This window comes from Heterodontus francisci, chromosome 38 (genome assembly GCF_036365525.1).
Source record: "Heterodontus francisci isolate sHetFra1 chromosome 38, sHetFra1.hap1, whole genome shotgun sequence".
NCBI classification, from domain to species: Eukaryota; Metazoa; Chordata; class Chondrichthyes; order Heterodontiformes; family Heterodontidae; genus Heterodontus; species Heterodontus francisci.
The window spans coordinates 10,283,123-10,307,459 of record NC_090408.1 but is presented as its reverse complement, the minus strand read 5'-3'; the positions used below and the strand labels follow the sequence as shown (position 1 = coordinate 10,307,459).

Genomic DNA, 24,337 nt, shown 5'->3' with positions numbered 1-24,337 from the left:
TGTTTCACCCACAGAGTGGTTGGAATCTGGGAACACACTGCCTGAAGGGGTGGTAGAGACAGGAACCCTCACAACATTTAAGAAGTATTTAGATGAGCACTTGAAACGCCATAGCATACAAGGCTACAGGCCAAGTGCTGGAAAATGGGATTAGAATAGATAGGTGCTTGATGGCCGGCACGGACATGATGGGCTGAAGGGCCTGTTTCTGTGCTGTACAACTCTATGACTCTATGATAATGCGTCAGCTGTCACCCGATGCTTTCCTGAGACGTATTTAGTTGTTGTGTCATAGTCGTAGTTGAAATCTCTGTACCCTTGGGGGTAATTTTGCTAACTCCTTGAAATTAAGCTATGTGACTAGTGGTTTGTGGTTGGTTTCGATCTTGACCTTGAGTCCCAGTACGTAGTCGGAAAATTTTTCGCAGGCCCGTGTTGCTGCTAATGCTTCCTTTTCAATCACAGCGTATCTTTGTTGTGTCTCTGACAGCGAATGAGAGGCAAAGTACGCCGGCCTGCGTCGTCCATCTTTCTGAACCTGGAACAGGACTGCACCTAATCCTGTTGATGATGTGTCTGCTACAATAATGGTCTCGAGCTCCGGATCATAATGTGCCAAAACCTCTGGTGAAGTCAACATTTCTTTGATCTTCTTGAAAGAATCTTTCTGGCTGTTTCCCCAGCACCAGGCATTGCTGTTCTTTAGCAGTTGTCGTAGAGGCTCATTAATACTTGCTAGATCTGGTAGAAATTTCCCTACCTGGTTAACCATACCCATGAATCGCTGTGGATCTGTTATATTCCTTGGCTCTGGGAAATCTTTTATTGCCTTCATCTTCTGTGGATCTATCGTGATTCCAGATCCATCAATTATGTGGCCAAGGAACCTCACTGTCGACTGTGAGGATACACACTTGTCATCCAAGGTGAGCCCTGCTTCTTCGCATCTGTGTAATTCCGCTCTTACCCTTGCATCATGCTCTTCTTGGTTTGCTCCATAAATCAGAACATTATCCATGTGGCAGATGATTCCCTCCAAGCCTTCTAGAATTGTGAACATCTTCCGTTGGAATTTCGCAATACCGATTCGCAATCTGATGAAGCAGAATTTGCTGAAGGGCGTGATAAAGGTGGTTAACAATTAGATTCATCATCTAAAGGCAACTGCCAGAACCCGCTATTTGTGCCCAACGTTGTGAACATGGTGATTTTTCCAAATTTGGCAAGGCTGTCACCGGCTGACACTATTGGGTTAATCTCTCTACCGCTTTATTGAGTTGGGTAAGGTCCATACAAGTTCTAATCGACCCGTTTGGTTTCCTTACTGGAATCATCCCAGAGCACAACTTAATGGTTTTTTTCACTGTGGAGATAACTCCTTGGTTTAGCATGCAATCAATTTCTTTCTTCACCTTTTCTAGGAGTGGGTGTGAGACCTTTCTCTGTGTGAACAATGTTACGGTCAGGTGAGGAGGAGTCTAAGAGATTTCTTCGAATCCCTCTCATTGTTTGACCACAACAGGTTTAATTCTTTTTGTGTTTGATGACTGACTTGCTATGATCACAACAAGAACTAATCAGACAGATTTTCTTGAGCTTAACAAAGAGGTTAACTTTATTGTACTTAAACCAAACTAATTAAAAAAATAAACTTGGCGCCAACGTTCACACACACACACACACACACACACACACACACACACACACACACACACACACACACACACACACACACACACACACACACACACACACACACACTAGAGGTTCCAACACACACAAGTAGATGTGGAAGGGTAGATTGGTCGAATTAGAGTCCACAAAAGGATATACAGTCTGTGGAGTTTGGTGATTCGGCTGGCTTCTATCGGAATTTGGTGGTCCTGAGGCTTTTAGTTTGAAGAGGTAGATGACTCATTTGGTGGGTCTCTTGGAGACAGCGATGCAGATGATGAAGCTTGCAGCTGTAATGAGGAGAGAGAGATAGACCCCCACTTCAGTCTGCACATCTCAGAGTCCAGATGAGTTACACTCAGTGATTCAAGCATGGCAGTTAGCAGTGCATTTCTTCTTGTTAAAAAGAACAGGCAGTTCCCTTAAACTTCCTGGGTCTTGGTTCTTGCTGGGGTAAGCAGTCATTTCACCTCCATCTCTCAGGCCTTGCAATGTAGGATACAGTGTTTCAAATTCGGCAGCCATCTTAAGTTGCTAGCAAAGTCATCTTTTATCTGTTCATTTTTTTAATTTCTTAAAAAAAATTCAGATCTCCAGTCAGTGGATTAAAGAAAATTATTACTCATCAAAGCATGTTGGTGTGACAACAAACAGACCGGTTCTGCCTCTTTGTAGAGAGTAATATGATGCTCCGTTTTTAACTTCCCTAAGCCTTCGAATAACTTGGGGAATTCAGCTCTAAAACTGCTGAGTTGTTTTTCCTGTCCCTTGATCTCTTCCCCCCTGCATAACAGCAGTATGGCTAGGCAAGTTTTCTTACTAAGGAGTGAACAGACTTAGTTCCAATAACAGATAGGGTTTCTGGGATGGTGCTGTTTCTGTGTGTTAAGGTTATCTCTGTATTTCTCCCACAACCTTCTGGCCAGTATAATTTTTTGTTGGTTTTCCTAAGCCTTTCTTTCCTCAGCCAAGGCATTTGTTCCGACAGGATGGAAACCGCTGCTCCTGTATCAAATTTGAAATTGGTTTTATTTTAATTGTTTGACCCTCCTTTATGTCCTCTATCTTTTTACCAGTCTGAAGTATTTGTTTTCTGCTGTGACAAACCTGCTGATAGTGCCCCTTTCCTTGCACCAGAAACATTCAGCTTCCCAGACTGGGCAATTTTCCTGCCGGTGCCGCTCCGAATCACATCTACTGCAATTCAGTGGTGCTGCCTGTAGGTGTCATTCCCGCCTCTCGGGCTTTCTGGCGCCATTACTCTCTGCCTTCTGAACAGACCCAACTGATTCCAGAATTTGAGAGACTGGACTCCCTCAATCCCCCCGAAATAGTAGTCGATCACTCTTTCATACTTCTGCCTGTCTGTTCAATAAAATGTTTTTTTTTCAAAGTCAAATCCTCTTTCGACTGAAGCTGGTCTGACGGCACTTTGTTTATAACTATGACTACTATTCTGTCCTGTATCAGCTTCCCTCGCAGACTCCCGTAGGCGCAATCCTCCGCTACTTTATACAAGTCATTAATAAACGAATCGATACTTTCACCAACCTTTTGGGTGTGCTTGTTGAACTTAGCTCTCTCCACACTTACATTATTCCTGATCTGAATGTATCCTTCCAATGCTTTAATCACCTTGACATAAGGGGTTTCTTTTTCATCGAACCCCAGGGTAATCAGAATGTTGTCCACACTGTCTCCCATGGCATAAAGCAAAACACTGACCCGTTCTTTGTCCGATCGTGCCGTTAAACCCGATGCGGAACGGTAGCTGTCGAATCTTCGAATCCATCTCAGCCGCGCTTTGGCCTGGTTGGGTCCACCACTTGTTTGACCCTTTCTGGTAATGGTATCAATTTGTCCATGTATCTTCAAAGTCTTCGATCTCTTCTGTTTTCTTAAGCTGAAAAACTCGTTTTTACTGCTTCCGCCATGTCAGTGTGTTATCAGTATTGAATGAGGAAAGTAGACTTTAAGTCAAAGTAAATGGAGTTTATTTACAGGGTTATTCTTACTAGGATATTTATAAGCAGCACGAGGTACAGACTTGTGACATCACATCCTGTAAAGATGCTTAAAGTCGATATACAAAACCTACTCAGCAACAGCTCATGTACATTATATTATAGTTACTTGCTGAGCAATTGATTACCAGGGGGTCCAGTTTGGTCCATCCTTAAAATGATGAGCAAGCAACATATCACTCCTTGTTTGATTAACTCAATATCTAGGGACCAACAATGACGGGAAGCAATCCTTTCCTTGATGAGGCATCCTAGGCTGTCAGCAATTCTGACCATTTCAAATGACTGACACTCCTGGGGTTATCCCATTGCTTCAGAACAACTAGATAAATTTAACATTGCAGAAATTTTAAAAATCTGGTTCAGGCAATACAGGTAACAACGAAACTGTTATGATAAAGTTATTTATTACCTGTGTATAATCAGCTGAAGAAGAAACATGCTGTCTGAAAGGAATTTCAAAAATATTTTGAGCGTTTTATTGGTTTCTGTCTCATTCCTACTTCAAATCCCTCATTGGCCTCACCTCTCCCTATCTCTTCAATTTCCTCCAGCCCTCTGTGATTTCTGCACCCCTCCAATTCTGGCCTCTTATGCATCCCCGATTTTCATTGTTCTACCACTGCCAGCAGTGCCTTCAGCTGCTGAGGCTCTATTCTCTGGAATTCCCTCCCTAAACCTCTTTGCTGCTCTCTCCGCTTCTTAAAACCTACTTCTTTGACCAAACTTCAGGTCACCTGTCCTACCAATTCCTTATGTGGCTCAGCACCAAATTTATTTAGCAATCCCATACTATCTGGCACAGTGGCGCAGTGGTTAGGACCGCAGCCTCACAGCTCCAGTGACCCGGGTTCAATTCTGGGTACTGCCTGTGTGGAGTTTGCAAGTTCTCCCTGTGTCTGCGTGGGTTTTCTCCGGGTGCTCCGGTTTCCTCCCACAGCCTAAAGACTTACAGGTTGGTAGGTAAATTGGCCATTCTAAATTGCCCCTAGTATAGGTAGGTGGTAGGGAAATATAGGGACAGGTGAGGATGTGATAGGAATATGGGATTAGTGTAAGATTAGTATAAATGGGTGGTTGCTGGTCGGCACAGACTCGGTGGGCCGAAGGGCCTGTTTCAGTGCTGTATCTCTAAACTAAACTAAACTAACTTCATCATCAACATAAATTGGAGATTTTTAAGTTCATTTGGTTAAGGCTTAATATTGAACACATGATTAAAGCAGACCTGCAAACTGCAAAAGTTTGAAATAGGTACTTTGGTAGTACAGTATGTGTTACACTGTACTTATTTCATGATGCACAGTCCCTGAACATTCAGCGTGTGATTGGGACAATGCTAACACAGCACTCAGTAACTTAGCAAGACCATGCATATGCTTAGTTTTCCCTTTTGTTAACAGGCAGATCTAATTATGCAATTTTAATTTTTCAATTCTCACATTAATAAAGCAGTAACTGTAGTTCCCCCATAGTCACTGTAGTCCAAAAGTAATTAATGAATTGTGTTTTGAGAGGTTTTGATGGCATATGATAAATAAATCCAAATACTTCTTTCTTTGTGCTTCTAACATGACCTAACTTGACAAACAATTTAGATGAGAGACCAGTCTGACTCACTCAAGTTGAACACAAAAAAATTCCCACAGCTCAACTCAATCAATAAGAACAAAATGAAAAGTGTTCAAAGCCCCTGAATTCAGTAAAGTCCAATGCACAGAAGCATTATATCAAAACGATGTTACAGGGATCAAATTTTGTACTTGTTGCACTTTCTTCCAAGACTATTAATAATTTTGTGTTGAACAAGCCCACATTTCACAAAAGCCCTCTTCATAAAAACTCACATATGTAAAAACTTAATGTTAAACCCAGATCTCATAAGCCTGGGAAGAAAAAGATAACCAATCTTTGATGATATTGTTTCAATGCCATACATTCTCCACCTATAAATGAGGCAATCATCCAAAGAAAGAATGTCAGAAGGCAATGTTTCTCTTAAGAGTTTCCATTTTGTGTTACTCTCACGAGTCACATGATTTCCCTTCTCTGCCAATGCCTTGTTCTGCATTCCCTCCTCAGTTGAAAGAGGAAACTATGCCAAGTTAGTAAGACGACAGTTGGGAAGGAGTAATGGAGCTTCATAATGTGGAGTCTGAATAAGTTGAAAGCGTACCGAGGACTGCAATGTAGGTATTCCTACTTTCTTCCTTCTCTTAATTCTTCCCATGCAGGCTACAACAACAACGTGCATTCATATAGAGCCCTTAATGTACTAAAATACTTCACAAGAAATAACCTAGATCAAAATCAATCTGGAGACAAAGGGGTTATTAGGCCAGGTGGCTAAAAGTATGGTCAAAATGGTAGGTTTTAAAGAGCATCTTAAAGGAGTAGAGAGGTGCAGGGAAGGAATTCCAGAGCTTAGGGTCAAGACATCCGAATTATAATCAGTCCTAAAAAAGAGATGAGAAACTCTAATTTCAGGCGAAAACCATCTTGACGCCCTGTGCTCCAATACATTTGCTTTTTAGCACAAAGAAAGGGCTTAAAGGGGGCAGAATTCTTAAAATGCATACAGGAGAGTTTTTTGAGCCAGTACGTAGAAAGTCCTACAAGGGGCACTACTGGACCTAATCCTAGGTAATGAAGCTGGACAAGTGGTAGAAGTGTCAGTGGGAGAGCATTTTGGGGGAAGTGACCATAACTCTAAGATTTAAGGTAGTTTATGGAAAAGGGCAAAGACGGATCGGAAATAAAGGTACTGAATTGGGGGAAGGCCGATTTCTATATGATAAAACTCTGGCCAAAGTGGACTGGGAGCGGCTACTTGTAGGAAAGTCTACATCAGACCAGTGGGAGTCATTCAAAGAGGAAATAGTGAGAGTTCAGAGCCAACATGTACCCGTTAAAGTGAAGGGTAGGACCAACAAGTCCAGGGAACCCTGGATGTCAAGGGAGAGAGAATTGGTTCTGAAAAAAAAAGGAGGCTTATGGCAGATTCGGAGCGCTGAAAACAGAGGAGGCCACAGAGGAGAATAGAAAGTGGAGGGGGTATTTAAAAAAGTAATTAGGACAGCGAAGTGGGGACACGAAAAAACACTGGTGGGCAAGATAAAGGAAAATCCTAAGGCGTTTTATAAGTACATTAAGGGGAAGAGGATAACCAGTGAAAGAGTAGGGCCCATTAGGGACCAAAGTGGCAATCTGTGCGTGGAGCCGGAGGACATAGGTGAGGTTTTAAATGATTACTTTTCATCTGTGTTCACTATGGAGAAGGACGATGTAGGTGTAGAGATCAGGGAGGGGGATTGTGATATACTTGAACATATTAGCATTGAAAGGGAGGAAGTATTAGCTGTTTTAGTGGGTTTAAAAGTGGATAAATCCCCAGACCCAGATCAGATGTATCCCAGGCTGTTATGTAAGGCAAGGGAGGAGAGAGCCTGGGCTCTGACCCAAATTTTCAAATCCTCTCTGGCCACAGGAGAGGTACCAGAGGACTGGAGGACAGCGAATGTGGTACCATTATTCAAGAAGGTAACAGGGATAAACCAGGTAATTATAGGCCGGTGAGTCTAACATCAGTGGTTGGGAAACTATTGGAAAAAATTCTGAGAGACAGGATTAATCTCCACTTGGAGGGGCAGGGATTAATCAGGGATAGTCAGCATGGCTTTGTCAGGGGGAGATCGTGTATAACTAACTTGATTGAATTTTTCGAGGCGCTGACTAGATGTGTAGATGAGGGTAAAGCAGTTGATGAAGTCTACATGGACTTCAGTAAGGCTTTTGATAAGGTCCCGCATGGGAGATTGGTCAAGAAGGTCAGAGCCCATGGGATCCAGGGCAATTTGGCAAATTGGATCCAAAATTGGCTTGGTGGCAGGAGGCAGAGGGTAATGGTCGAGGGTTGTTTTTGCAAGTGGAAACCTGTGACCACAGGGATTGGTAACGGGGACCACAGGGATGGACGTCCAATCGCTCTACACCTCCATCCCCCACCAGGATGGTTTGAGGGCTCTCCGCTTCTTCCTGGAACAGAGGCCCAACCAGTTCCCATCCACCACCACCCTCCTCCGCCTGGCTGAACTTGTTCTCACATTGAACAACTACTCCTTCAACTCCACGCACTTCCTTCAAGTAAAAGGTGTTGCTATGGGTACCCGCATGGGTCCTAGTTATGCCTGTCTTTTTGTGGGATATGTCGAGCATTCTTTGTTCCAGTCCTACTCGGGCCCCCTGATGTACCCCCCCACCGGTACATCGATGACTGTATCGGTGCTGTTTCCTGCTCCCGCCCTGAACTGGAAAACTTTATCAACTTTGCTTCCAATTTCCACCCTTCTCTCACCTTTACATGGTCCATCTCTGACACTTCCCTTCCCTTCCTCGACTTCTCTGTCTCCATCTCTGGGGATAGGTTGTCTACTAATATCCATTATAAGCCCACCGACTCCCACATCTACCTCGACTACACTTCTTCACACCCTACCTCCTGTAAGGACTCCATTCCATTCTCCCAGTTTCTCCGTCTCCGACGCATCTGCTCTGATGATGCTACCTTCCATGACGGTGCTTCTGATATGACCTCCTTTTTCCTCAACCGAGGATTTACCCCCACTGTGGTTGACAGGGCCCTCAACCGTGTCCGGCCCATTCCCCACACCTCTACCCTCACCCCTTCCTCCCAGAACCGTGACAGGGTTCCCCTTGTCCTCATCTTTCACCCCACCAGCCTCCATATCCAAAGGATTATCCTCCGCCATTTCCGCCACCTCCAGCGTGATGCCACTACCAGTCGCATCTTCCCCTCCCTTCCCGTCAGCATTCCGAAGGGATCGTTCCCTCCGCAACACCCTGGTCCACTCCTCCATTACCCCCACCACCTCGTCCCCGTCCCAGGGCACCTTCCCCTGCAATCGCAGGAGGTGTAATACCTGCCCATTTACCTCCTCTCTCCTAACTATCCCAGGCCCCAAACACTCCTTTCAGGTGAAGCAGCGATTTACTTGTACTTCTTTCAATGTAGTATACTGTATTCGCTGCTCACAGTGTGGTCTCCTCTACATTGGGGAGACCAAACGCAGACTGGGTGACCGCTTTGCGGAACACCTCCGCTCAGTCCGCAAGCAGGACCCTGAGCTTCCGGTTGCTTGCCATTTCAACACTCCCCCCTGCTCTCATGCTCACATCTCTGTCCTGGGCTTGCTGCAGTGTTCCAGTGAACATCAACGCAAGCTCGAGGAACAGCATCTCATCTACTGATTAGGCACACTACAGCCTGCCAGACTGAACATTGAGTTCAATAATTTCAGAGCATGACAGCCCCCCATTTTACTTTCATTTTTAGTTATTTTTTCTTCCTTTTTTTTTACATTCTTTTTTATATTTTTTTACAATCTTTTTTTTGCATTTTTTTCATTTCATCTTAGTTTGTTCAGTTTGCTTACCCACTGTTTTTTTTCAGGTTTGCACTTGCTGCTGTTCAATATTCAGCGTATTAACAGCTAATCTGTACTAATGCTTTGTCTTTCAACACACCATTAACATATTGTTTGCCTTTGCTCCGTGACCTTTTGGTCAGCTATGTGGCCTGGTCCAATCTAGACTTCCTTTGTTATCTCTTGCCCCACCCCCACGTCACTTGCTTATAACCTGTGACTTTTCTAATATTTGTCAGTTCCGATGAAGGGTCACTGACCCGAAACGTTAACTCTGCTTCTCTTTCCACAGATGCTGCCAGACCTGCTGAGTGGTTCCAGCATTTCTTGTTTTTATTACCACAGGGATTGGTGCTGGGACCCTTGCTGTTTGTAGTGTACATTAATGATTAAGACGTGAATATAGGAGGTATGATCAGTAAGTTCACAAATGACGAAAATTGGTGGTGGTGTAAATAGTGACGAGGAAAGCCTTAGATTTGGGATGGGCCATCGAGATGGGCTGGTAAGATGAGCAGAGCAGTGGCAAATGGAATTTAATCCTGAGAAATGTGAGGTGATGCATTTTGGGAGGACTAACAAGGCAAGGGGATATACAATGGGTGGTAGGACCATAGGAAGTACAGAAGGTCAGAGGGACCTTGGTGTACTTGTCTATAGATCACTGAAGACAGCAGCACAGGTAGATAAGGTGGTTAGGAAGGCATATGGGATACTTGCCTTTCATAGCCGAGGCATAGAATATAAGAGCAGGGAGGTTATGATGGAGCTGTATAAAATGCTAGTTAGGCCACAGCTGGAGTACTGTGTACAGTTCTGGGCACCACACTATAGGAAGGATGTGATTGCACTGGAGAGGGTGCCGAGGAAATTCACCAGGATGTTGTCTGGGCTGGAACATTTCAGCTATGAAGAGAGACTGGATTGGCTAGGGTTGGTTTCCTTAGAGCAGAGAAGGCTGAGGGGGACCAGATTGAGGTTTACAAAATTATGAGGGGCATTGATAGGTTAGATGGGAAGAAACTTTTTTCCTTCGCGGAGGGGTCAATAATCAGGAGGCATAGATTTAAGGTAAGGGGCAGGAGGGTTAGAGGGGATTTGAGGAAAAATTGTTTCACCCACAGGGTGGTTGGAATCGGGAACACACTGCCTGAAGAGGTGGTAGAGGCAGGAACCCTCACAACATTTAAGAAGTATTTAGATGAGCACTTGAAACACCATAGCATGATGAAAGGTTATTGATCTGAAACATTAACTCTGCTCCTCTTTCCACAGATATTGCCTGACCTGAATATTTCCAGCAGTTTCTGTTTTTATTTCAGATTTCCAGCATCTGCTGCATTTTGCTTTAGTTTTTATTCTTAATTTTCTTCTGATATTCAGCTCTTGCATCCAGGTCCGAATCAAGGGTCTGAGGTCTGGAGCAGAGCAGTACTGGCTGGCTCTGATTGGACTGATGATCAGGCTCTAGCTGCTGGATGGAATCACTGACGACTCCTTTAATTATTATGCTCAGGATTGGAGGAGGTTTCTAAGGTGGTAATTATACTTTTTTTTGTGGATCAGACATAGCTGAAAAGAAGCTGTATTGACCGTGGTGGGAAGAGTGCGCTGTCTTTCTAGTTCCACTTCTTCACAGGTCACAACATATATGTAAATGTTTACCCAGTTATCGATCAATCATAGACTCTACACTTTATCCCAGAAAAAAATACATCAAACCAGGTTTCTTTAATAAACAACAAAATTATCAGTTTATTATAAAACAAGATTTATCCAGTAACAAAGCAAAGCATTAACACACAGATTAAAACATGAAAGTTCCCTTTTTCAATACCCAACGCACACACACTGGTTAATGAGAAAAAATAAAGAAACTTTCTTTGCGGAGGTCCTTTACAAAAAAAGGACAAAAAAAAAAACTTTGGCCAAATGCTTGCTAATTCTTGAAGAAAAAAGGATAAGATATGTTGTGTCCCAAAAATGGCATACAGTCTGGCATCCGAGTACATGTAGACGGGTCACTGGGATCATTTCCGGAGCAGTTGTTTTCAGGCAGCGTCTAGAATTAATCTGGCAGACCTTCCAGGAGTATCTCAGGCCATTGTAAATGCGGCATCAGGGGTTTTAGCTCTCACACACGGGACTCGCAGGGCATTTTCAGAAGTAGAAAAAGAGGAGCTGGGTGTTTTTCAGCAGGCTACAAAACCAATTGCTTTCAACAACAGTCCACACCCCAAATGAACCAAAACAATATCCCAAAAGCAAAACCTCCTGACCACCATAAATCTTGACATGTCACTTCTCGGTAAACATCTTCCCCAAGTCACCAAAGTTTCTGTTGTTTATTGAGCTTAAGGCATGTGACATCCAGTAAAGGTTTATTTTTAAACAAGACCTCTCGGTGACCCTTGTGTAAAAAAAATCCATGGAATCTTTTCAGTTTTCCCAAATGAACCAATGTTCATAATTCTAAAATACGAGTCGTCAAATAAACAAAATTTAAAAATAGAAGCATTTTCATAACAAAGCCTACTTCCCTTTGCCAGGTATAATATGTAGAGGACAATATTTAAGTTGTGGTAGCAGATCAGTTACCTGTTATCGGAACAGCAGTAGGTCATTCAGCTCCGCTATTCAATTAGATCATGGCTGATACACATTGCCTGATTTTCTTTTCCATTGATTTAATTTAATACAATGATATGTGAAGTGATTCATTTTGGTAGGAATGCGGGGAGGCAATAGAAACTAATTGGGGCAATATTAAAATGGGTGCATGAACAGAAAGACCTGAGGGTATATGTACACAATACTGGTATCAGACCCACCGGCCGTCCATGTCTCCGTTATAAAGACGTCTGCAAACGCGACATGAAATCGTGTGACATTGATCACAAGTCGTGGGAGTCAGTTGCCAGCATTCGCCAGAGCTGGCGGGCAGCCATAAAGACAGGGCTAAATTGTGGCGAGTCGAAGAGACTTAGTAGTTGGCAGGAAAAAAGACAGAGGCGCAAGGGGAGAGCCAACTGTGCAACAGCCCCAACAAACAAATTTCTCTGCAGCACCTGTGGAAGAGCCTGTTACTCCAGAATTGGCCTTTATAGCCACTCCAGGCGCTGCTTCACAAACCACTGACCACCTCCAGGCGCGTATCCATTGTCTCTCGAGATAAGGAGGCCCAAAAGAAAAGACTTTGAAGGTGGCAGGAAAAGTTGAGAAGGTCGTTAAAAAAGCATGCTTTATAAATAGAGACACAGAGTACAAAAGTAAGGAAGTTAAGTTGAACTTTTATAAAACACTGGTTAGGCCCCAGCTGGAGTATTTGGCTAATTCTGGGCATCATTCTTTCCGAAGGCCTTAGAGGACATTTACTAGAATGGTATCAGGGATGAGGGACTTCAGTTAGTGAAGAGACTAGAGAAGCTGGGATTGTTGTATTATGCTACGAAAGTGCTTCCATTATTCTTAATATTTTTATTTTTTGAGGACTTGTGTTTTAACTGAAAAGATTCCATGGATGTATTTTTTTAACCAAGTTCACCGACAGGACAAGATGTTTGAAAGCCACCTGTACTGAAGGCCACCTGTGATTTGGGCTCAGAAAACAGCAGAATCCTTGGTGACTTGGGGAAAAATGGTGATAGGGGAGCCACGTGTCAAGGTTTATGGAGGTCAGGAGGTTGACTCTCTGTTTGGGGTTTGGACATTGTTTTCAGTTAGTATTGGTGTGAACTGTTTGAAGACAGTTGGCGTTTTCCTGCCAAGGAAAAAGAAATCACCCAGCTCACCTCCTTCTCTAGCTTTTTGAAGAAATCTTACCAAGATCCAGTGTAGAAGAGAAAAAAAACCCGGTGCTATATAGCTTCTGAGGAGCTGAAAAAAAATCCTGCGATTCAAGTGTGTGCTGGCGGAAAAACCATGATGCCACATTTCCCCTAGAAAGTCTACTAGAATAATTCTCGACATCTCCAGAACAGACTGCTTTTGAAACAGTCCCAGTGACCCGTCTCCGTATACCTGGATGCCAGACGAAAAAAAGGGACAACTGACTTCCTTCCAGTCCAGTTCCGCTGGTCCACTCTCTTCCCCCCTACATCCGTGACTCTTCTGACGCCCTACGTCATTTTGACAATTTCCAGTTTTCTGGTCCCAACTGCCTCCTCTTCACTATGGATGTCCAATCGCTCTGTCACTTGACCTCCTTCCATATCTTCTTTCTTTTTTCGTCAAGCATTAGTAAGTATTTGGCCAAAGTAATTTTTCTGTCTCTTTTTTTTGTAACAGAGCTCTGCAGAGTGAATTTCTGTATGTTTTCCAGTGTGTGCCTGTGAGTATAATAGGAGAATTTTTAAAAAGGGAACTTTCATATTTAAATCTGTGTGTTAATGCATTGCTTCATTACTGGTTAAGTCTTTTTTTTATAATAAACTGATAATTTTGTTGTTTAAAGAAACCTGATTGGTGTATTTTATTCTGGGATAAAAAATACAGTATATGATTGGCTGTATCAGTAACTGGGTAAACATTTAAACAGATGTTGTGACCTGTGGAGAAATGGAACTAGCAAAGACAGTGCACTCCTCCTGCCTCAGTCGAACAGAGAAGATGAAGGGAAGATTTAATAGAGGCGTACAAAATTATGAAGGATTTTGATAGAGGGCTGCTAGCGAGGGCACAGATTTAAGGTAATTGGCAAAAAAAGAGGCAACATGAGGAATTTCTTTTTAAACTTAGCAAGTTGTTGGAATGCACTGCCTGAAAGGGTTCAATAGTAATTATTAAAAGGAAATTGGGTAAGTACTTCTATGATAGATATCATTCAAGAATAAAGATCAATGACATTCAATGCAAGTTTTAAGACTCGGGAGCTGGCCAAAGAGGAATCAACGCAAATCGTATCACCTGATATAGGTTTCAGGGAGGTAATACTGATATGTGGTGAATATCAAATGAGTAAAACAACTGAGTACTCATTTTTTAAAATTCATTCACAGGATGTGTGCATTGCTGACAAAAGCTGGCATTTATTGTCCATCCCTAAATGCCCGTGAGAAGGTAGTGGTGAGCCACCTTCTTAAACAGCTGCAGTCTAGATGTGGCTTGGAGGTGGTGGTGGTCCTGTGCGCCTGCTGCTCTTGTCCTTCTAAGTGGTAGAGGTTGTGCACTTGGTAGGTGTTGTCAAAGAAGCTTTGGTGAGTTGCTGCAGCACATCTTGTAGATGGTACACACTGCAGCCATGTTACACCAATGGTGGAGGGAGTGAATGTTGAAGATTCTGCATGGGGTGCCAATCAAGCAGGCTGACCTGTCCTGGATGCTGTCAAGCTTCGAGTGTTGTTGGAGCTGTACTCATCCTGGTTAGCGGAAGGCATTCCATCGCACTCCTAACTTGTGCCATGTAGGTAGTGGAAAGGCTTTGAGAAGCCAGGTGAGTCACTTGACGCAGAATATCCAGCTTCGGACTTGCTCTTGTAGCCACAGTGTTTATGTGGTTGATCCAGTTGGTAATGCCACTGAATGTCAAAGGGTGGTGGTTTGACTTTCTCTTGTTGGAAATGATCATTGCCTGGCAGTTGTGTGGCACTAATGTCACATGCAACTTATCAGCCAAGCCTGTTCAGGTTTTATTTCAGATTTCCAGCATCCACAGTATTTTGCTTTTATTTTATTGTTCAGGTTGTTTTTCAGGTCTTGCTGCTTTTCCTACATTAAAACAGTGACTACACTTAAAAAGTACTTCATTGGCTGTAAAGTACTTTAAGAGGTCAGGTGATCATGAAAAACGCTATATAAATGCAAGTCTTACTATCAAGCAGGCACGGACAGCTTTAATATCTGAGGAGTTGAGAATGGAATTGAAAACTGCAAACATCAGCAAACATCGCACTTCTGACCTTATGATGGAGGGAAGGTCATTAATGAAGCAGCTGAAGATGGTTGGGTCTAACACACTGCCTTGAGAAACTCCTGCAGTGATGTGCTGGGGCTGACATGATTGGCCTCCAACAACCACAACCATCTTCCTTTGTGCTTAGTATAACTCAAGCCAGTAGAGAGTTTTCTCGTTGATTCCCATCAACTTCAATTTTACTAGCACTCCTTGATGCCACACTTGGTCAAATGCTGCCTTGATGTCAAGGACAGTCACTCTCACCTCCCCTCTGGAATTCAGCTCTTTTATCCAAGCCTGGACCAAAGTTCTAATGAGGTCTGGAGCAGAGTGGTCCTGGAGGAACCTAAACTGAGCATCAATGAGCAAATAAAAAAGCGCATCAAAAAATGAAAAAGATTGTAGGCTGTGTTACAATTTTAAAACAGTTTAATACAACATCAAACAGAAAAAGCAATGCATGATGAAAACAAACTTATTTTTGTGTTTACTGACAGCCAAAGAATTGTGACATGAATTGGAGATTCAGAGCAATGAATTTACAACAGAATGGGGAAAGGTCATTTGACCAAAATGGCAATCCTAGGTTTACATTATTAAAAGGGATAGAAAACCTATGATTGCTTTATCCATCTAGTGACAGAAACTCCTATTTGTTTGCACAGGTTGAAGGAATGAGTATGAATGAAATACCAATTGAGAATATTGATAAATTTTCCACATTGAAAACTAGTACAGTGTTCATAGAACTCCAGCAGTGTCCTTTCGCTCCAAAAAATACTTAGTACAATTTTGAAAGAAATGCAGGAACAGATGCTTGAGGGTTAACAGATACAAATCTTTGAAGGTGGCAGGACAAGTTGAGAAGACTGCTTGGAGAGTGTGCAGGAGAGATTTGCTAGAATGGTACCAGGAATTAGGGACATCAGTTGTGTGGAGAAATTAGAGTAGCAGGGATTGTTCTCATGAGAGGAATGTAGGCTGAGAGATTTAATAAAGGTGTTCAAGATTATGAGGGGCTTTGATAACAGTACATAGGAAGAAACTGTTTCTACTGGCAGGAGGGTCAGTACCTAGAGGACACAGATTTAAGGTAATCAGCAAAAGAACCAGAGGAGAGATGAGGAGAATATTTTTTATGCAGTGAGTTTTGGTGATCTGGAATGCACTGCCTGAATGGGCAGTGGAAGCAGATTCAATAGTAACTTTTAAAAGGGAATTGGATAAATACTTGCAGGGGAAAAAGCAGGCAGGGCTACCGGGAAAGACTAGAGGAGTGCGACTAATTGGATAGCTCTTTTAATGAGCTGATCAGGCACGATGGGCTGAATGTCTACCTTCAGTGCTGTATCATTCTATGAGTTCTGCCAACACAATGGGATGGATTTTACCAAGCCCTTGACTTTGGGCTCCATAGCGGCGGGGGTGGGGGGGTCAAAAGATGGGGCCGGCAGCATTCCGGCATGGAGGCTGATGCCAGCAGGACATGGACCGATCCTCCAAGTGGTGGTGAGGCTCCGTGGCAGCCCCCCTGCCGCTGGGTGACGGGACCTGGATTTCAATATTTAAATTAATGACATACATAAATTTACATGAACTTACCTTCAATCTTCTGGGCCCGCTGCGATCTTTGGCCCTGCGGCCGGCAATTCCGCGCCTTCAATTCCCCGTCCGGGGAAAGACTACATGACAGTGGTGGGGAGGGGGGAGGAGTTCATATTTTTACTGCGGGTGGGGCCAAATAAACATAATGGGTGAAGGGGATGGTGGGAAGGGGTGAACTTTAAACTTTGTGTGTCTGGGTCGGGGGGTGGGGGGAAGGTCAGAGTTAAAAGGTAAGTGTTGTTTGGGGGAGGGGGGGCAAATAGTTAATGTAGTTGTTATTGGGGGGGGGGGTGGGTAAGGGGTGTTAGAAATTTATTTAATAACTTTTTAGCCAGGGGGTGGGGGATCTTTAAAAATTCAAATTGACCTTTAAAAATGGTGCCAGCACCTGTGCACAGGCAACTGATGCCATTGCCAGGGATGGAGAGCCCGTCCCCTCCATGAGATTGGGGGTGGGGGGTTGCGCTGGCTATTTAAATGTAGCAGCTCTTTGGTGCCAATTTTTGAGCTCGCTGCTGAGGCTTTTAAAATCCAGCCCAATGTTTCTCTTCTTTTATCATTCCCTGATCACTTATATACTGCTACTGAGCACACTGCAAGAGATACTCGAGTACTGAGCAGTCTCTGAATATGATTCATGAAAGTTTAATAGGTCTATTCTAACTTAACAGACCAGAAGACAGTTTTTTAAATCTAAATATGAAGCAAGGTTCTTTACACTAATAACAGACAAGCTAATCCTATATACTCTTTGAGGAACCAGAGTGATAAAGTAAGATTGTTAAAAATTAAAATTGTTGGTGCATAGATCTATTTTTAAGGTGCTTGAAGACTCAATTCACTGTTACAATTACTTATTTTGTTACGAAAGTACTTCCATTTTTAAAACTAATTAACAAAAGATTTTTTAGAACAGAGGGATGAATCTTCTGTGCTAGGTTATGTATCCATGTTCCGGGAACGGCTCACGAGAGCCTGCAAAGTGGATCAGGAACACCTTAAAGCTTCCCAAACAACCATGAAGAAATGGGCAGACAAGCATGCCAAGACTCGAACATTTCAACGAGGGGATAAGGTGTTAGTATTACTGCCTTTACAGGGTGAACCGCTGAGAGCACGGTTCAGTGGTCCATATAAAGTGGTCAAAAAAATTGGCAAAATAAATTATTTGATTGACACCCAGATCGCCAGAAAAAGAATTGGCTGTGTCATATCAATATGTTAAAACAATACCATCCCCATGAGGAGGATAAGCAAGCACAGGTGGGTGAGGTAGTAGGGACAGTGAAGGATGCAAGGGATAGTGAGGATGAAGCAGAAGGAAGCCTAGACAATTCTCAAATTGAACCTCCTACTATGGTTAGCTAATACTGAATTGTTAGGGAGACTGGATACTAAGCTTTCCTATTTATATGCAGAAAAACGAAAAGACCTAACAAGGCTACTCACGGCATTTAAAGGAGTCTGTAGGAATAAGCCAGGATGTACAACCTTAGCCACACACAATGTGGATGTAGGGGAATTGTTTCTAATAAAACAGCATCCATATCACTTAAGTCCAGAGAAACAGACCCAGGTAAAAGCAGAAATTCAATACATATTGGAAAACCATCTAACTGAACCCACTCAAAGCAGCTGGAGTTCCCCATTGGTGTTCGTGCCTAAACCTGACTAGATTCTGCATAGACTGCAGAAAGGTTAATGCAGTAACAAAGGCAGATTCCTACCCAATTCCTTGCTTGGAAGACTGTATTTTATTTTATTCATTCATGGGATGTGGGTGTCGCTGGCTAGGCCAGCATTTATTGCCCATCCCTAATTGCCCTTGAGAAGGTGGTGGTGAGCTGCCTTCTTGAACCGCTGTAATCCATGTAAGGTAGGTACACCCACAGTGCTGTTAGGAAGGGAGCTCCAGGATTTTGACCCAATGACAGTGAAGGAACGGCGATATAGTTCCAAGTCAGGATGGTGTGTGACTTGGAGGGGAACTTGCAGGTGGTGGTGTTCCCATGCATTTGCTGCCCTTGTCCTTCTAGTTGGTAGAGGTCGCGGATTTGGAAGGTGCTGTCTAAGGACCCTTGGTGCGTTGCTGAAGTGCATCTTGTAGATGATACACACTGCTGCCACTGTGCGTCAGTGGTGGAGGGAGTGAATGTTTGTGAATGGGATGACAATCAAGCAGGCTGCTTTGTCCTGGATGGTTGAGTGTTGTTGGAGCTGCACCCATCCAGGCAAGTGGAGAGTATTCCATCACACTCCTGAATTGTGCCTTGTCGATGGTGGACAGGCTTTGGGGAGTCAGGAGGTGAGTTACTCACTGCAGGATTCCGAGCCTCTGACATGCTCTTGTAGCCGCAGTTCAGTTTCTGGTCAATGGTAACCCCTAGGATGCTGATAGTGGGGGATTCAGTGATCATAATTCAATTGAATGTCAAGGGGAAATGGATAGATTCTTGTTGGAGGTGGTCATTGCCTGGCAATTGTGTCGCGCGTATATTACTTGCCACTTATCAGCCCAAGCCTGGATGATGTCTTGCTGCAAGTCTACACGGAGTGCTTCAGTATCTGAGGAGTCGCGAATGGTGCTGAACATTGTGCAATCATCTGCAAACGTCCCCACTTCTGACCTTATGATTGAAGGAAGGTCACTGAAGATGGTTGGGCCTAGGACACTGCCCTGTGGAACTCCTGCAGTGATGTCCTGGAGCTCAGATTGATTGACCTCCAACAACCACAACCATCTTCCTTTGCGTGAGGTATGACTCCAACCAGTGGAGAGTTTTCCCCCTGATTCCCATTGACTTCAGTTTTTCTAAGGCTCCTTGATGCCATACTCGGTCAAATGCTGCCTTGATGTCAAGGGCAGTTACTCTCACCTCACCTCTTGAGTTCAGCTCTTTTGTCCATGTTTGAACCAAGGCTGTAATGAGGTCAGGTGCTGAATGACCCTGGCAGAACCCAAACTGAGCATCACTGAGCAGGTTATTGCTAAGCAAGTGCCGCTTGATAGCACTGTCGATGAGAGAGTGGGCAGTGCCACATTTCTTACAAAAAAAGATATGTTGAAGGGATACTGCAGGTTCCTTTAGCACCCTGAGCTAAGGAAATATCGGCCTTTGTCACACCAGACGGTCTTTTCCAATGCCGAGTGATGCGATTCGGGCTAAAAATTGCCCCAGCCACTTTTCAGAGACTAATGAACCAAGTGTTAGCCAGTGTTCCTAACTATGTAGTTTACCTTGATGATGTACTGGTATACAGTGACACTTGGAAGGACCACTTGGAATAACTAGAAGCTCTGTTTAGAAAATTACAATTGGCTGATTTAGTGATAAACCTTGCCAAAAGTGAATTTGCAAAAGCCAAAATACCTCGGGCATATAGTAGGGCAAGGACAAGTGCTGCCAAGAACAAGACATGTACAAGCATTGGTGGAGTTCCCCACCCCTTGACTAAGCGAGAAATCCTAAGATTCTTGGGGATGTGTGGTTTCTACCGCAAGTTTGTACCAAATTTAAATACTATAGCTGCTCCACTGACAGGTTTGCGACAAAATTAACCAAGGTGGTATGGTCAGCAGAGTGCCAAGCATCTTTTAAGAGGCTGAAAACCATTTTAATTAATGAACCAGTGTTGGCTCACCCAAATTTTACTAAGCCCTTCAAGGTAGCAATTGATGCTAGTGAGCTGGGGGGTGGTTGTGCAGTCCTGTTACAAAATGAAGATTCAGATATTGAAAGGCCAGTGGGTTACTTTTCCGAAAAGCTAAATCGACACCAAAAAAGATATTTAACAGTTGAAAAAGAAACCCTAGGCTTATTAGCTCTGAAGCATTGTGAGGTCTATGTCCACCATGACTACAGAGAGACACTGGCATAAACTGAACATAACATCCTAGTCTTCGTGGAAAAATTCAAAAAACAGAACGCCAGACTATTCTGATGGAATTTACTATTGCAACCTTATCACTTAAAGATTATCCACATTATGGGGCAAAATAATGTGATTATAGATGCATTATCCAGAATTTAACTTTGCTTTGAGCTATCTGAGTACAAAAATGGTACAAAGCAGAACTGTATTTGCTAAAGGTAAAGAGTGAATGAGACAAAAACAAGAAATGCCGGATTCGCTCAGCAGGTCTGGCAGCATCTGTGGAAAGAGAAGCAGAGTTAACGTTTCGGGTCAGTGACCCTTCTTCGGAACGAAGAAGGGTCACTGACCCGAAACGTTAACTCTGCTTCTCTTTCCACAGATGCTGCCAGACCTGCTGAGTGAATCCGGCATTTCTTGCTTTTGTTTCAGATTTCCAGTATCCGCAGTATTTTGCTTTTATAAGAGTGAATGAGAATTAGTGTGAAAATGTGTTCAAATATTTTTTCATCTGTTTTTTCCCACACTTTTAAATGAAACACATTTAAAAATGGCGTTTCATTCCTCCAAGGGTGGAGGTGTTATGCAAGTACTTCCATTTTTTGTTCATTTTTGAGGACTTGTGTTTTATTTGAGAAAAACTGAAAAGGATTCCATGGATTTTTTTTTTCATTGGCGTCATTGAAAGGACTGAGAGGTCTTGTTTGCAAACAACATACACTGGAAGTCACCTGTCCTCAATACCCAGCAGGGGGCTTTTTTGACTTGGAGTAGACGTTTACAGTGGCGCAGTGGTTAGCACCGCAGCCTCACAGCTCCAGGGACCCGGGGTCGATTCTGGGTACTGCCTGTGTGGAGTTTGCAGGTTCTCCCTGTGTCTGCGTGGGTTTTCGCCGGGTGCTCCGGTTTCCTCCCACATCCAAAAGACTTGCAGGTGATAGGTGGATTGGCCGTTGTAAATTGCCCCTAGGTGATAGGGAATATGGGATTACTGTTGGTATAAATGGGTGGTTGTTGGTCGGCACAGACTCGGTGGGCCGAAGGGCCTGTTTCAGTGCTGTATCTCTAAATAAAATAAAAATATATAAGTGACAGGTTAAAATTTATAGGGGTCAGAATCTCGAGATTGTTTTCAGTTTTGCTTTGGACAGTGAGTTGGAGTTTTAAAAACCAGCCAGGAGAGCAGTCACCTCAGCTCAGCCTGTTCCATCGCTTTCAAAAGCCTGCCAGCATTTCCATCTCCTTGAGAAGCTCTTAGAAGAGAGTGTAAGAAATAGAGAAATTGATGCTACATTTGGTCATGCAGGCCCCCTGCCAAGAATAAGGCACATTAATTTTGCCACGCAGACATTAAATTTCAAATTGTTGCTGGGAAGAAGAGAAGGCCTGTGACAAGGGGCTGTAAAGACATTTTTGCATGTAAATAGACAGTGGTTGGAACAAAGGATCTATCCCCTACTCCAATAAAATCGACCAACAGACGTGGTCATACCAGTTAGTCACAGCGGGGCGGCACAGTGGCGCAGTGGTTAGCACTGCAGCCTCACAGCTCCAGCGACCTGGGTTCAATTCTGGGTACTGCCTGTGTGGAGTTTGCAAGTTCTCCCTGTGTCTGCGTGGGTTTCCTCCGGGTGCTCCGGTTTCCTCCCACAAGCCAAAAGACTTGCAGGTTGGTAGGTAACTTGGCCATTATAAATTGCCCCTAGTATAGGTAGGTACTAGGGAAATATAGGGACAGGTGGGGATGTGTAGGATTAGTATAAATGGGTGGTTGATGGTCGGCACAGACTCGGTGGGCCGAAGGGCCTGTTTCAGTGCTGTATCTCTAAACTAAACTAAACACATGACTAACCTGTTGGCAGTCTGTTTTTTTTTCTGAATTGTACAGTTTGAACTGAGAGCCTGCAGAAAGCAGAATGGTCCTGGACTGAAGCAGACTTCCTCTCCTATCTGTCTTAAAAGCACAGTCTTTTAACTTATCCCAAGTTACTTCACTCACCCTGGCATGTAGAGCTACTAGCTTCAGTTGCAGGCGTGTTAGTATTCAATCACACACAGCCACAAGACCAGTTGAAGGCTGAGAGACACCTCTAGACACTTTTCTCACCCGGTCGTAACAGTCCTGAAAGGCTTGCTTGAAACCCCTGTTGCCGCATTTTTCCTGAGACGCTGGAAAAACCTGCTGGATAAATCCTTGACGTCGCCTGAATGAATTGCTCCAGAGAAAGATCCCAGTGACAGCCGTCTAAACATATTTGGGACGCCAAACCAAAAAAGGGACAACTGACGTATTTCCACATCTCTTTTCTCGTCAAGAATTCGCAAGTATTTGGCTAAAGTATTCCTTTGTCTTTTTTTTGTGACAGAGCTCTAAAAAGAAAATCTCTATTTTTTCTAGTTAACCATTGTGTGTGTGTGTGTTTGTGTGTGAGGGGCTAAGGTAAAAGGAACTTTCATATTTCAATCTGTGTGTTAATGCCTTACTGGTTGTGTGTTGTTCTATAACCAACTGATAATTTTGTTGTTTATTAAAGAAACCTAGTTGGCGTATTTTATTCTGGGATAAAGAGTGAAGTCTATGACTAACCGTATCGGTAACTGGGTAAACATTTAAATATATGTTGTGACCTGTGCAGAAGTGGAACTAGAAAAGACAGTGACTCCTCCCGCCTCGGTCACAACAATTTGCATAGCTTGCTGCCAACCTTAAATGATCTAAAATATCAAATACTTGTAACTCAATGGTTTGTTTCTTTGGAGACACTCTTAAGGTTTCACCTGAGAATCCATTCATAGAACCGCATGATTTGATAATTACTGTTTTGATTCAACACAATTTATTTACAATCCCAATGCACTGCAGGCTTCACACATTAATTTTCTGGGCAAGTAGCAACAAGCCAGATTTAAAAAAATCTATCCAAACAATTCTGATGAGTAAATAATCTGTGAAGTCGTGAAATCCTGTTTGCCCAAAGGAAGTTAGCTATCATCCTGCCAAGAAAACAAGTTCAGTTGCCTGGCAAGGAATGAAAAGGTGATGTTCGATATTCTCTTCAAATAAAGGGTGCTTCATTAATATGTTTGAAAACTGGTAAAAATGCTTTAGAACACACGGGGTTAGCCTTCTCTGCTTGTGTTTTGCTCCTGAGCATCATCACTTCTGATGCAGACCGAATGATAGATTAGCAAAAGCAAAATGCTGCAGATGCTGGAAATCTGAAATAAAAACAGAATATTCTGGAAATGCTCAGCAGGTCTGGCAGCATCTACGGACTGCGAAACAGAGTTAACGCTTCAGGTCGATGATCTTTCATCAGAACTGTAAAAAGTATGAGATGTAACAGGTTTTAAGCAAGTACAGTGGCAAGGAAAGGGGAAGGCGAACAAGAACAAAAGGAAAGGTCTGTGATAAATGGAAGGCAGGAGAGATTAGATGTCAAAAGGGTTGAGGTGCAAGGCAAAAGGGAGTGGTAATAGGACAAGTAAAGAAATAAAAGATGGGCCCAGAGGAAGTGTGAACAGCAAAATCTTGAATCTGAGAACAAAAAAAAAAATCAACATCAGGAAAGAAAATGGAAACAATATGAGGGCAGAGGTAATGATCAACATCTGACATGGGGGAGTCTTTCAAACGTCAGTTGATTAGAATCCAGGACCAGCATGTTCCTGTGAGGAAGAAGGAGAAGTTTGGCAAGTTTCGGGAACCTTGGATAACAAGGGATATTGTGAGCCTAGTCAAAAAGAAAAAGGAAGCATTCATAAGGGCTGGAAGGCTAGGAACAGACGAATCCCTTGAGGAATATAAAGACAGTAGGAAGGAA

The 24,337-nt window shown here is 43.2% G+C and overlaps 1 protein-coding gene across 5 annotated transcripts in view; it reads right to left on the bottom strand.

Moving 5' to 3' along the window:
• Positions 1-24,337, bottom strand: part of arnt2 (aryl-hydrocarbon receptor nuclear translocator 2) — a 503,920-nt gene that overhangs the window by 14,414 nt on the left and 465,169 nt on the right. Inside the window, exon 17 of one of the 5 annotated variants that reach the window (XM_068017716.1) lies at positions 12,187-13,470. The exons of the other annotated variants lie outside the window; for them this stretch is intronic. Within the exon in view, the coding sequence (XP_067873817.1) occupies positions 13,379-13,470 (92 nt within the window). The 3' untranslated portion in view covers positions 12,187-13,378. Of the gene's footprint in view, positions 1-12,186; positions 13,471-24,337 lie in introns of those variants that run through there. 5 annotated transcript variants of the gene reach the window in all.